General features: G+C 37.8%; 1 protein-coding gene across 2 annotated transcripts in view; it reads right to left on the bottom strand.

Annotated features, from left to right (window-relative positions):
- Positions 1-15,820, bottom strand: part of LOC143150743 (fibroblast growth factor receptor homolog 1) — a 102,815-nt gene that overhangs the window by 5,750 nt on the left and 81,245 nt on the right. For both annotated transcript variants that reach the window (XM_076319205.1, XM_076319206.1), the window contains exons 3-4: positions 1,952-2,308; positions 876-1,268 (exon numbers count right to left, since the gene is read on the bottom strand). In XM_076319205.1, coding sequence (XP_076175320.1) covers positions 876-1,268; positions 1,952-2,308 — 750 coding nt within the window. The remainder of the gene's footprint in view (positions 1-875; positions 1,269-1,951; positions 2,309-15,820) is intronic.

The following is a 15,820-nucleotide window of genomic DNA, read 5'->3' as shown; positions in this document are numbered from 1 at the left end:
ACTTGACGTTCATATCAACGATCAAGTGCAAGCAAATGTTTCTCTTCGTGTCGTAGTAAAGGTTATTTACTTAAAATAAAGTCGACCACGACACCGAATGAAAAATTTCATGTTCTAAGGTCTCTGTATTTTAAAGCGGGATTTTTGATAGCTTCTTAATAAAAAACATCCGGTCAGGAAGGATAAATCTCAGCACGAACGCGTGACTTTTAGCGAGGTGAGAGTAGTGGTGGGAGTAGACAAAGGTTGTGGTGGGGATCACGGACTTTTAGCGACCGATTGATTTTGTCTACACTTTGACCAGCTGCGAGAGACCAAAGTACAAAAATAGCCAGTACAAGCATATTATTGTCCATTTATAATAAATATTCATATAAAAGAAGATCCATACCTAAAGTTGAAACGTACATTACATATAAATAGTAATATGTTTCTATGGACTATTTTTATAAGTACTCTTACGAGTACTTAAAATGGAGACAAAATAAATTGGCCGCTTGAGGTCCCTGACCCCCATCACATCGTTTGGCTACTCCCACTACGTTAAGATATTCTCACTGCTACTCTCGTCTCGCGCAAGCGTACAAATCGGCATTGAGACTAATTTTTCTCGACCACTTTCTTCGACTTAACCGATTCTCTTAACTTAAACATTGTTCCCTTTAATTTTCGAGTTCGTTAGAAAAGTTCTCAAAATGAATATTTCGTACGTTACAACCCAATACACTTTTGTCTATCTTCTGCATATTAAATCTTGCCAATTCTCCTTCAGAATCTTCTCGTTCAAGGTATCATCCTTGATATTGGATGTCATTGTCGATTGTTCGAAACACAGTGAAAGGTTATATTTTTATTAAATATTGAATAACACTTACCAATAATCTCAACCTTGGTGGTACGATTGATGCATCCCAGGTAATTGCACACCACGCAGGTGTAATTTCCGCTGTCTTCGGGAACAAGGTCCTCCAGTCTGAATGTCCACTTGGTGATCAGAAATGTACCAAGCATCCTTTTCGGTTCTTCGTTGTTTTTCAGCCAGGTGATGTTTGGCCTTGGATTGCCAAGACTCGGACACCTTAAACGGAGCATGTTACCGGCTGGTTTCACAACCACGTTCGGCATCTCGACGCTCTTATTGAACGACGGCGCGCGTTCCGGCGCGGTATTGTTGTGCTCCCCGGCTGTCTCGTTGTCGCATTTCTCGTTGTCCAGGTCACTGTCCACGGTCTCGCTGTCCAAGTGTAGCGAACGGGTCTCTGGTAAATCTGGAAAACGAATCAACACGTGATCAATTTGAAAACTCGCTGGAAGATACCGGATTTTGGTCGACGAGTACCGCTTTACCCGGATAACTGAAAGAATTCTATCCTTGGCAATTGAAACAATTCTATCCTTGACAATTGAAACAATTCTATCCTTGACAATTGTAACAATTCTATCTTTCGCAATTGAAACAATTTTATCTTCAGTTACCCGGATAACTGAAACCATTTCATTCTCCATTACAGATAATAATGATAAAAAAAAATTCCTGGAAGAAATTCACTATTTTCCCCTTCCTAGCGGAAGATACCGGTTTTTGGTCGACGAGTACAGTTTTACCCGGATAACTGAAACAATTCAATCCTTGACAATTGAAACAATTCTATCCTTGACAATTGAAACAATTCTATCCTTCGTAATTGAAACAATTTTATCTTCAGTTATCCGGATAACTGAAACAATTCTATCCTTGATAATATAAGTAATTCTGTCTCAAATAACCGAAACCATTCTATCCCGGATAATTGAAACGATTTCATTCCCCATTATCGATAATAATAGTAGAAAAATATTCCTAGGAGAAATTCGCTACTTTCCCCGGGCAACTGACGGAGAGATGTATATCACTTAACCGAGATACACCGTACTCGTCGATTCGGTTGTTACTAAGGACTTGGGTACTGACTTCTCGCTTCGATTTCCAATTCGTTCGTTTCTTCTTCGGCTCGATGGGCACCAAGAGTGCTTCCCAATTTATCGACTTCGTGCTGGTAGCCGTCGTTCAGCAACGAGTCGATTCGTATCGTCACGTTCCTCCATTCGGCCGTCGTGTTCGATTCGACGAGACAAGCGTACGAGCCAGCGTCTTCGAGTTCGATATACTTGAATCTCAGAGACTGCTTCATCAGCCGTATTCTGGGCGACGATGGCCGGAATATTTCGTCATCCTTGTACCAGGGCGTTTCTCCGTTGGAGCTCGACGAGCATCGTAAAATGAGCTTCTCACCGACCGGAACCACCACCACGTCGGGATGATTTAGATCTGCAACAGAAATCGTTTGCATTTTAAATGACCGAGAAAAATCATATTTCTTTTAAATTATCGCTAGAAAAATTTACTTAAATGCGAGAAACACGGATACACAGAGAGCTTTTCAATTTGTTTTAACCTTAAATAAATTTATGAATCATAGTGGAAATTTTTCACACAGTAGAATATTCACAGTAACAATTATATTTGAATTTTTTCACCAACGTTGCTGGCTCCTGTAGGAACGAATTTTCATTTTCTCTATTTAAAGAGAAATATCATTTATCGAAATTCAATTTAATTTAGCGTTCCATAAGGAGTGAACGTTGGATATCGAATGTTGTTTTTTTTTTTCCGGAAGAATTTCTATTCGCTGTCGAGGATAATTCGAGAAAGTATTTCTCCAAGACTTGGCGTATTTTATTGTATTTTATACGGAACCGCTTTCCCCACTTTTCGTTCAACGTTGACGCAGAACAATAATTTACTCTGCGCTTCCTGAACACCGGCTTTACGAAGATAAATTGAAGTAGCCGCCGCTTGGCAAGTGTCTGCATCTTCTAATTCGATTCTTCCGCGAATCGCGGTTACGATACCGCTCGCGAGATTGTGCAAACTAAACGCGTGCTGCGATTCAATTTTTCAGGCTTCTAGTTTCAAATCGTGAAACTCGCGAGTTTTTTCTCGCGAGATACTCAGACGAGATAATAAAAAATATCTAGACTCGTGTGCGCGTGTTTTTTTTTAATCGACTAATATTCACGTTCGAGGAACGGAACTCGAATAATTATAAACAAGTGATTTAACGCTAGAACCACCGACAGAAATATTAAGGTACATGTCGTATGTATTTCGAAAGAAATCGATCACTGAGGAAAATGAAAAACTTCAAAAATTTGCCACACGTGTGAAATAATAGAAAAAATCATGACGTTTTCAAAAAACGTGCTATGGAATTTAAACAAATTTCATTATGAAAGCAGTTAAAACCGGTCACGTTGATTGGTTGGTAAATCTAGTGTTAATTGGTTACAGTGACGCTACACAAAATTGGTAGTGAAATTTTTATACAAACCTTGCGATTGCACTTCAAAAACAAAGCATTTTTCATACTTGAAAAGAAACCAAATACTACGTGCGCGCAATTTTGAAGGTTGTCGTCCTACCTCTAACATAAATATCGATACAAAAGTACAGGTTTCATATTGTTAATATCGATTCGTGTTTCAAGTTTCATCGAAAACGGATATTGGCAATTTGGTGATATCCCTCATCGTTGCTACATATGCGGTGAACACTTAAGGGCGTTTCTATGTATTTGATAAACGTGATTCTCGGATTTCCGCACAGATCGCGTGCCAAGTACTCGAACTTGGATGTCAGAAGTGTTAACACATTGACTATTGTGTCAGTTGTCCATACTTATAAATGTCTCCGACATTTGTTCACACCGTGGCGCGAAAATTCGAAATATTCGACAGTCTATCGGTGCACTCGTTATTTTATAGCACCTCTAACGTTATTTAAAAATTTATATTAGAGTTCATTTCTTGTAAACGTTTTAAATAAACAGGATTGCAGGACCATTATGGTATTCAATGTGCTAAGGGGGTATTACTTGTCTAGAATACCATTATTTCGGCTTTGTTCGGAATTTAAAAAAAACTATAAACCTTTTTGGACACGGGTTGTGGTATACACAATAGGTTGTTTAAAAATTTTCGTCGTTCGATAAGAAATGGAGCTAGTAGGTTCGTCGTTTTATTTTTCTAAAGATGGTACTACTGTTTGATGAACATGTGTGAACATCTGTCGACTCATTCGTATATTTACAGTTGTTCAAACATTGAAGTGTCATAGTATTTTTGTTTGCAATGGAAAAAATGACAAAACTTATCGAACAATCTAGTATTTATTATATTCGAACTGTACAAAATTAATTTTCTCACCCAAGAATAATAAAAATGACACGAATTGTCTTTGACTGAAAAAAGTATTGTAAATAAAAGGTGTTTCGCTGGTGTGCAAAATTTTCGACCGTTTCTTTAAAAAATGGCATCTTGTTTTGTACAAACGTGGCAATATCTCAACCACCAGAAATGAAAAATCTTGATAATTACAAAAATGGTGATACTTTGAATTTTAAGTATTCTTTTGTCTTTTTGAGTCTACAACGTGTTAAAAAAATATAAAAGAATAAACATTTTTCGAAAACCATGGCTCGTGTGATAACGACACGTCTGCTGAAGATTCTTTGCAAATTTGCAACATAACTCGAGATATCGTGCACACCAGTTCAAAAGATGAGGTTTTGAGAAAAACACGTTAATGTGTTACTTACGACATATTACGTACATATGTTAGTTCAAAATTTTACTGTCAGTCGTGCTCTTTAAACGGCTGTAACGGACATATTTTCCCGGACACATAATTTTTAAGAGAAAGCAAAGAAATTGATTTTTGTAAAATTCTAGGCAAGAATACTCCCTTAAAGATATTGTTTTTTTCCGAGATAAACTTAGAGAAACATCGATGGAAACTGTTTCTAATTTTGATGAAAATATTCTTGAGCAAGGACACGGATCGTGTAGCGTCTCGTTAGATACCGATTATTATCGATCGCAGCTCGACCTTGAACATCAAGGCGGTAGCCGATCTAGCAAAACGAGAGCTGGACAGTTGGCTCGGTTCGCCAGCGTGTCGTCGGTTCTCCCTTTCACGAAAATCGTTTTCGTCTGACCAAGGAAACTCGTTTTCGTCTGACCAAGGAAACTCGTTTTCCGCGCGGTCCATTCATGAAGTCTGTGTCGTCGAGGTGTCGTCGTTTGGATGCTGGCCAAAAATGCATCGCGACACTGTCCCTTCTGACGTTCCATCTGGAATCGTCTCGCTCCCTGTCCCTCCCCTCGGTTGATTCGCTTCTTCCCCGTCGTCAGAATGCGTCAGACTAAATTTAGAGGCCCGACGAGGGTGTCTTTTCTCGTCTGCTTATGGTCTCGTCCTGTGATTACGGTCCCAAGGCTGCGTCTTTCAGAATCTTTCGATATTGTAACTAACATATCAACGAACAAGGAACAAAGCATCGTGTCTCAGGAGCAACTCACAAATCGAATGTCCCACTTCGTTTGCAGACGTACTCGCCGGAACATTAATAGAAATAAATTATTAACACGTGCAACAATATTATCTGGAGTGTGCGCTGTAAGAGCCTCGGGTTTGTTCGAATTTTAAATCATGGATGACTGTTCCAGATTGAAATTGACAAACGGAAAATAATATTTATACTTGCCAGAAAAATTCGAAGAAGTATTGAGCGAAAAATGGTGAATTTTTCTCGAATCGCTGTAACTTCGTTAAAATGTATCGTATAATTATGATTTTGTTTTTCGAATCAAACGGAATGGTTTAAATTTTACAATACTTGTAAATAGAACAGAGAACGTTGAATCTTGTAATTTTTTGGTATCAAAAATATCTTCTCGTGTTCAAGATGTTACAGTAGTCGGGATGCATTATACTGAAAATCGAAGCGGTGTAAGTAGAGACTTCAAACTTCAATTTGAAAAGAAAATCATGATTTTACGATCATTTTTAACGGAGCTACAGCGGTTCGAAAATTGATAATTTTTGACAAGTAATTACTGATCTCTTAATTTTGTCGATAAATACATATGTTGCAATTTTACAATCACATACATTCACAAGTAACTTTAGTTGCATGGTGCTACTAACGTGTTGGTTTTTTTCATTCTTTTTGAAGTCGATATTAGAGGACTATACGCGTATCTTTGCAATTAGAAGGCAAAAGGGCAAATTAATTTACAAATATAATTAGTTCTCTGTTTTAATATTGTCACCGAGTATTACGAGTAAAATCACATAATTGAGTAATATTAACAGAAGTGAAAACTTCACATGGAATAAAATATGGAACACCTTCGAGAAAAACCAAAACACGTAAAATCAAACTTTTACCAAACAATGTCTACCAACAACATAAAGAGAAAAGATAGAAGAGAACATTGCAAAATTACATATGAATATCTATTTAGAAAAATAAAGCCACCAACGTGTAATTTTTGTAACCAAATCATATCGACCGACCTGTTTCAATGCAAAAGATACCACACCCAAAAAACAAAAATATAAAATAACATCACCTGCGACCTTGACATCACCTAATCGTATAGAAAATATTTTAAATTATCAAAAGAAAACTAATTTCTACTATAAAATATAACCGATTGGCAAAAGAAAATAGCACCAACTCGTCTCTAATGACTTGGAGGTTGATACGACGTTAAACATAATGTATAATAAACAAAAAATGAAGTTCGAAACAGATCAAAATGACGTCTTTGTTGGTTCCAGTGTTAATAAATTCTGAAGCCCGAACACTGTATTCGACTGGCGACAGTTACTAGATTTTTAACACAATTGAGAATTTTTAACAAACAAAAGGCCGGACGACACACGATATATTTGTAAATTTTGCTCCATCTGGAGAAATGGCTTTCCAGCATTTCACGCTAAAAGACGTCACTAAAAGTATCTTCAAATATGCTCAGTGATTTTCAATAAAATATTTTTCTCGTTAAATACTCTTCACTCTTTCGAATGGTATCGATCGTTTACTAAATAATATAAAAAATACGCGAGAATTCAGGCTATACACTTACCAGAGCATGTGTTAACGTTACAACTGTTCAATAAAAGATTCGATAACTTTTTATAAAATGTGTAATCTTTTGTGTTAAAGACCTTCACCAGCATCGTTTCGAAATTATTCGTGCATTTATTATTTCGAATAATACGTGCCCCCCGGAGCATTATGTCCTCGATGCGTTAAGTTCGACGATCATCGAACTGGGCCGAACGAGTTAATGATCTATCGCAATCCTTCCACCGTGTGGAATCTGTCGTTTTTTGCAATTAGCGCAACAACGACTCGTATCATCCAATCGGAGCGAATTCCATCTCGCCCACGATTTCCTGGAGTCGGTGTTGGACGAGTAAGAATCGCGGAGAATCGCGCGCGAGCGCTTTAATTCCCATCTTGGTCTCTCTCCACGGTCTTCGTGTCTCTTTTGTCTCGGCTTTAAACATCCTCGAGGCGGCCGTGTTCGCGTTCACAAATGACTGATTGTCCCGAGGGCACTCTCAACGGAAGTCGATCGAGTTTATTGTCTCTTGCCGCGGCGAGTTCCGTTCCCGCTTCTTTTTTCGGACACGCGCCCGTCACGTGCGTTACTCGTGACCCCGATATGAATCCCAACGTCGCACAGTGTGACGCGCAATGGACAAAAATCGAAAACGTAGAGCCCATTTTATATAATTACACAATTAGAAATTCATACGGTACTTTAAGGTATAAGAATTCACGAATTCAAAAATCGAAAACGTAGAGCCTATTTTATATAATTACACAATTAGAAATTCATACGGTACTTTAAGGTATAAGAATTCACGAATTCAAAAATCGAAAACGTAGAGCCTATTTTATATAATTACACAATTAGAAATTCATACGGTACTTTAAGGTATAAGAATTCACGAATTCAAAAATCGAAAACGTAGAGCCTATTTTATATAATTACACAATTAGAAATTCATACGGTACATTAAGGTATAAGAATTCACGAATCGTCTGTAATACAATCATACATTACAATCCTTATATCTTGTACCGATAGGAGAGCATAGATTTCATCGAATTAACATCAGAATTACCAAAGGGGTTAATTCGACTTGTTTCGAACTTCTTCTTAAAATTACTCGGTTATTAACAGTGTCTTTCTCTACAATATTCACGGACAATTATCAAAATAGTACTCGTACTAATTTTAATTAACACCAGAACTACCAAAGGGGTTAATTCGACTGTTTCGAACTTCTTCTTAAAATTACTCGGTTATTAACAGTGTCTTTCCCTATAATATTCACAGACAATTATCAAAATGGTACTCGTACTAATTGTACTCGTGAATTAATTTCCTCGTCTGACTTCGAATATACGTATCCGGTTCGATACAAATACTAGATTGTTCGATAAGTTTTGTCACTGTAAAAAAGTACTATGACACTTCAACGTTTGTCATAGTACTTATCATCCTTAGAAAAGTAAAACGACGAACCTAATAGGTTTATTATATATCGAACGACAAAATTTATCGAGCAAATCATCAGTGATATGTTCATCGTCGGCAGTTCTAACGTTAATCGAATTGTTGTTCGAAACGATGGTAGAAATTCATTGCGAAGATCTGTTAATGTTCGAAAAATGAATCGATGGGAAATTCTAGATTTTAAATCCATCGAAAAGCGTGTCGATGGCTTCGATGAATCGATACAGATACCGGTGATAGAAGCAACGATATATCGACGAAAACATCGATGTTTTGAAAACATCGATGGCATCATTGCCATCTCTAGACGCAGTCGCACGACACGCGTGTCTCGATCGACTAGTTCCTTCCTCGAATCGGAGACGATCGCGTGAACAAATAAGGCTGTCGAGGACAGTCTGTCGCCTTTCGTACGAAGATCCACAGTATGTATTCTCGAACCATATCGACGCCTCGAGCGAAGTTCGATTTCTGAGTATGACATCACGTGAGCCATCTGCCGCGATCCAGCCGCCCGGGAATACCGAAATAATAATCAAGATATATTCGGAGGTATCGCGTTGTAATTTATATTCGTCCAATAGGAAGATTAATCATAACTTCGTTATCCAGTTCGGTCTAGGTTTCCTAACAGGATTTCTTTCGGAGTATTTAATTATCGAAACAGATAGTACGTTATTTTTTAAATGGTAAAATTGATTTCGAAAATCGATTATTAATAAACGATGAATTCATATTTACCTACTGTTAGTACGTAAGAAAAAAAAGAAACAAATTCAGAAGTTATTGTACAATTTGGATAAATGTGGAAAAAAAATATGGCACAAACGGTCTCTAGAAACGATAATTTAATATCTCTAGAATCTCTCGAAGTGTCGATGTATAAATGAGAATCACATTGTATATATAATACTTCGTATTAATTTGTTTAATGTTATATACAAGGTGACGACACGTACGCTTCGTATTGATTTTATTTTACATGTGCTCCAACAGTACATATCGGTGGATGATTGAAAGAGCCTTAAAGTTCAGTTAAAATCTGAATAGATTACGCGTAACGCACCGACAGATAGTACTATACGTTATCCTAAACGTGTTTTCGTTTCCCTATATATGGACGCTTTGATCGGGACGACAAAGAGAAAATAAGAGGGAAAGTCGACCCACCACAGAATGGCACTGTAAAAAGATGCACGTTCCAAACGAGACACGAGTAAATAAACGTGGAAGCTCGGTCACGTTGTCAAACGAGGGAGATTCATGTACCCGCCATTAGCTAATGGCTAATGCTCCCCGAACAGAACGACCGTGCATTCTCACGTCCTCTTTGCGCTATTTGGCTTTCGAGCGAATGACGCTTCCTCCTCTGTCGCGCGATTAATTTGAGAAATGGGGATTAATTACGATACCAGGAAGCAGAAGGATGACAAATATACCCGTGAGATATCAAAATTGTCCCCTTGTTCGCTCTGAGAATTTTAATAACCCTGTTGCCCCTCTTGGGTCCTTTTCGACCCGTTGCCTCTGTACAGTAGGTAAATTGCTTCTCTGCAATCAAAACCATGGAAAAAGATAAGATTGTAGGTATTTCCACGGTCCGCTCGTTTGTTACAAAGTTGAAAACACAAGTTTCAATAAAATCGACTCATTGCGTCTGTACAGTAGGTATACTGATTTTCTACGATCAAAACCATAGTGATAGATAAGATTGTAGGTATTTCCTTGGTCGTGACGTTACAAGGTTAAGAACACGAGTTCCGAGACAATCGGAATATTTTTTATACAAAGACTTTTATCGTTTTTCTATAATTAAAAGTATAACGATGGACACGACTAGATTGTATTTGTTCAGTCTTCTTTATATTACAAAGTTAACAACACGAGTTCGAATACATTCGGGGCATTTTTCACCCAAAGACTTTGAACGTGTACTTGAACGGAAGAACGTTTCAAGGTTAATGCAAAAGACCCGAGGTTAGGAAATGAAGTCCTTGGGCGCCATATTTGTAAGTTGGAACACGTATAATTCGTTAATTTCTAATACTCAATGACGAATCAAGAACCATATAGGCTCTCGATGATTATACGAAAGAACTTATAACGATAACGTTCAATCGTTATAATACTGACAATAATTATAAAAACACTCGCTCGAATTAACACTTTTCTTTTAACACTAGACTTACCAATCAGTCAAAACGACTGGTTTCAATAGCTTTTATAATAAAATTTACTTTAAATTCCACGACATGTTTTCTGAAGACGTTACGATTCTTCTATTCTACGATCAATTTTACATTCCTTCTTTTCTATTTTCAATTTTTTACAATTCTTCTTTTTCCTCATCGATTGATTTTCTTTCAGATACGTACAAAATATATCTTAACATTGCGAAATCTGTCGGTATTTCCAGTGTCAAACGAATACAAATATCGAAAAGTTCCTTCGTGAAAGACGAAAAGTAAATCGATAAAAGGGATTAGAAAATTGAATCGTGATTGTATCGTTCGATTCTTTCGATTCGTCTGTTAGAAATTTCAAAAATTGCCGCTCGAAGAGAACCCACTTCTATTCGAATTATCCCCGTCCTCGTATCGATCTCGCGTTGATTTATCCGAGTTCACTCGCGCGTTAAAACGTCCCTGCTGATATTTAAGATCGCTCGATTCCAGATACAATATTAATACAAATTTTTACATGTTACCGTGAGTCGAGCCGTAATCATCGAAATAAAACAAACAAATCTCCGGTACGGCGTAACCGAGTACACCGATTCCTTGTCGAACACGTTCTGTTGCAAGCTACCGTGACACCCTGGAAAGAGATTGTTTGACGAAGTCTGTGCACCCTGCCATTAATAATGATTTACGTACACAACGAGATTAGAAAAGTACACGTTCCGAACCTGGTCCAATTAATTCCAAATGCTGGCCGTACCGTACCGGGACAGTTACATTAGTAATTTACGAGCGCCAGGTTTCACCTTATTTAGGAGAAGCACTACGGCGATACTTCACGGTGAATTGTTCGATATAATTATCTAACCCGCGGGTGAGAAAGTAGTTGATAACATTGTGCCATGGAGGAACGATCGCACGGGGCATTAATTCCGTCCAATAAATCTCTCGATCGTCTGAAAAAGCTCGCGAGCCCCGTGGTACTTACTATGCTGCGGGTTTATCGGGAATAGCACGCGCCGCTCGTAAATTAATTTCAAAGTTTTCGCACGGCTACCAGTACGCTTCCGCGAGGCGGTCGTGACCGGTTCTCAAAATATTTTCAGAGGCGAAACCCGGTCCGATTTAGAACGGAATTATCGTCGAAAATCTATGGAGAAAGAACGATATTCCAACATCCAACGGGAGCCGACAATTTCACTAATAAACCAACACGACGAAGAGGCGATCGTGCCAGAGAGGATGAAAAATATTCGAACAGAAATCGAGCAACAGTATTCGGCTTTTAATCATTTCGTACACGTTCTGTATTATTATCTGCGAACGTGCTCAATAACGGGATACTGGTTCTCCCGATAAAATGAAAGAAAAAAGAAAATGGAATAATATCGCGAAACGGAATATCTATAAATTATTTTCCGTTGGTAATTAACGATATTAGAAACGTACAAGTTTGTAATAAATGGAGTATATAACCGAACGAAAGGATACGGGAGAGAAATGACCCGTAACGCAACCAGTGACATAAATTTGCACAAATTTATGGAGTGACCCGCTGGACCCGAATAGTATCTGATCGAAAGTAGAATTTTCTTCCTTTTTTAATGTTCTACAATCTGTTAGGGAAACGCGCGACACTCGATCAGAGCTGTCCGAGATCTTGGTACTCGCGAGAATCGGAGATTTCCGAGTCGAGGATCGAATGTAAAATGATGTAAATATATTTCGACAAATTTTGATCGAGCTACTCGAATTAACGTTCGAATCGCGGGTGAATTAATAATGTTTCGAGGTTGGAGGTACTTTTCAAGTTAATATTTTCCAAGATGTCCCTTGGATCGTAAGCCAAATAAAAAGAAAACAATTTTTAGAATTATTTAGAACAGAGATACACTACCAATAGAGACACTATGTAAAAATTACTCCAATATTCTCTATCGTATAAGTATTTTTGTTAACCTTTGTGAAAAGTACCCTTAAAATTGTCGTTGAAAGCATAGTAAAATTGTGACAATAATTTGGAAATTCTAATTAATTCAACAAGTTTCCCAGCATGCTACAAGTGGTGCAAAATGACGAAGAAAAGAAAACTTCGGAATTGTTTTTAAAAAATAATAAAGTCCTGATAATAACGATGAGACTAACGAAGAAGAAATTTGGTGATGAATCGTGTGGTTGAGAAACAGTGAATTCGTGATGGTAATAATTATACCGCGTGGACGTTAATTAATACCACGAGCTTCTTCGAAGTGCAAGTATCGTGAAAAACAACGGAAGAGACATTTCTCGATAAATCTCACGGTGGAAAAATAGTAAAGTCGTGACAATAATAGTGCTTCGGACACTCCAATTAATTCCACGAGGCTTCCACGGTATAAAAATAATAGAAAAGAAGGAAAAAGAAATCGCGTGGTAAATCTTGGACGCGGAAACGGAGAACCGATGCAGGTGCAGAAGCGTGGAAGATGGATTACCGAGCTAGAGCATCGCTCGGTAGGGTACGTGCCAAAAATATTCCTCTGCGCTGGTCATTCGTAATCGTCCTCAACAATCGTGGTACACGTGTCGGCCACCACTGTCTAACTATGTAGTTTGCACAGATCACCATTATTTATTACCCGTGTCCGTGTACATTGCGGAAAAGCTTGTCCGAACGAGTGTCCGGATCTGCTTCCCGTAAAGCTAGAAATCGAAAAGTTGCTCTCTGATATCGCTCCACTGTGATCAGTTCTCACCGATTCAACGTTCCAGAATTAAAAAGGAACCCCAATATTCCTCCTAGGGTGCTGAAGAGTATCTTTTGGTAATTTAATCGAGAAACTTGGTGATTTTTTCTCACAGAAACCGTAAGACTTTTCGATATGGAGTTTCCACGCGCGTATGTATCCGTGTTTATATTACATTCACGAATTTTTGCAAAATGAAAATAATAAAAATTGCGGAAATTGTATAATATTGAGTGAAGGAACGAACTAAAATTTGAGCGAAACGAAGGAACTAAAAAGTATGTTGATCAGTATGAAAGTGACTATGGCACGAACCATGGGTGAAAATCCTGAAAATGAAAAAGTTGGGGGCTATGTTGATTAGTATGAAAGTGGCTATAGTATGAATCACAGGGGGAAGAAAATCCCGAAAATTAAAAAGTTGAGAGAAGTTTGAAATTCGAATATCGATTTTTTCACGTCTGTTTTGCATTTGGCGTGCTAGAAAAAATTGAAAGAAATATTAAATTTCGAAATCTGTGGTTTGCATTATAAAGAGGTGTTTGTGGAAGATTTTCTCCAAATTTCAAATACATCGGTCCGTTGAAATTTCAGACGTACTGCCAGTTATTTTAAAAAATTCGGATTCGAGAGAAACGCGTTTCAAGTTTTCGTTACGCACGCTGCTCGCTACTTTGTTTAAACGTCTATAAATTTGTTAATTTTAAAAAACTCGAGAACATTTTCTTGTACGAATATTTTCGAAGGCATATACTATGAAAAAGTATAAAAAGAAAGGTGATTCTCTCGAATTCCAAAACCGCGTGTTATTGTTAATTTTGTATCTTTAAACAGAAGTTTTGGTTCGCACGACGCGTATTACGAAAGTTTACGAAATTTTATTATTCCTTCTAGACGTTATTTGTCCATAAAGAATGACATTTAATACTCCGCGAGAAACCGATAAATTGTAAAGAAAAAAAATAAAGTTTACATCTCGGAACGCTAAAGAATATATACGGAATCGAGGTTTCACTTTATAAAAAATTCCTGAAAGTCACTTTTATTTTAATATCTTATTCGTGTCTCTGTTAGGAAATTGTAAATTCTGTATATAATGTGAAACGTCGATAAGGTAGCATGCGATCTATATACAACATGTGCGTATATAAACAGATCCGTGTCTATATTGATTCAATATTGGCCTACTTAGCTCTGTATGTCTGTATAGCGGCTCAACAAAATATTTGTACGTTATATTGTAAGAAAATACTTTTTACCATACCTTTGGTCAGTAAGACTGATTTTAATGAAAGTTTGTGTGCACATAGAGCACAATAGTGCACGTAAAGAGCAATTTTTTTGTCCACAGGAAATTTCTTTAAGAAGGTAAACTCAAGTCTCGAAGGTTTTAATATTCTTTCATTTTTTTAATGCAACTTTACTTGGCACTTTTTTGAAACGGAACGATAGAGCACGAAGAGCTGACACATTTTTCGTATGAAAAGTTTCGCTTTATTTCGTATTATTACAAAGTTGTATTTGAAAAATCGAAGAAGAACTGGCACTGTAAAGGCTGATTTGATCCGATTTCGTACAATTGGAGATACTTTCGACTTTCATTTTCTTTGTATTTTCGTAATCGTGCGAGATACAACACAGTTTCTTACAAAAGTGTTCAGTTCTTAATGCTCCATCGGTCTACAGTCATAGAAGTAGTACTAAGATTGTATTAAAAAACGAAAAAATGTTGAATTTTCGGGTCTCGATTTTCTTCTCTCGAGAAGACATTTTGTCGACCAAAAATGATGTCACACAAGGTCCAGTATGCTTTACATGTACGCAAACTTTCATTAAAATCGGACTCGTGAGTTAAGTGAATTTCCTTACAATAGACTAGGTTGTTCAATAAGTTTCGTCGTTCGATAAAATTGATCGAAGAACCTCTTACATTGTACACACAGCCAATACCAAATTAATAAAAGTCTCTTCCTCGAAGAAACCACCCGAGTGTGGAGTATCGGTCAGCAGTGACCGCTGTCGGCACTCGGTAACGTGTTAATCGTCCGAATCGAAAATCTCGAATGCAAAACCGGTCCAAATACTACGCAGATCGCCGGGTAGCGCAAAAGAAACAATCAAAATCGATACAGTTTACGCTATCCCTACGATTCCCAGGCACTCTACGCTATGTTTAGAAACGGCATAGCATTTCGTTACGCGCCCACCGTGTCCGTATACACCGTGGGGAACTATTTTAATGAAGTTAAAACAACTCGCCGCCGTTATTATTTACACGGGGTGGGTTTATTCTTGGAAAACGTTCCGGGAGGGGTACACAATAATCGAGCGTTTCAACAAATCGCGTTCAACGTTCCAGATACGAGCCACGGATCGCTGGACGAATAAAACGTCGAATACGCGCTGGCTCCAATTCGGTGAGTTAGCGCCATTAAGCTCCTCATTAATCACCACGGTCGGGTTTAGGTCGACCGATGGAGACCGAAGGCGTCC

Source organism: Ptiloglossa arizonensis, chromosome 8 (assembly GCF_051014685.1).
Source record: "Ptiloglossa arizonensis isolate GNS036 chromosome 8, iyPtiAriz1_principal, whole genome shotgun sequence".
Lineage (NCBI taxonomy): Eukaryota > Metazoa > Arthropoda > Insecta > Hymenoptera > Colletidae > Ptiloglossa > Ptiloglossa arizonensis.
Note: the sequence above shows the minus strand (reverse complement) of the source record. Positions and strands in the feature narration are given on the sequence as shown.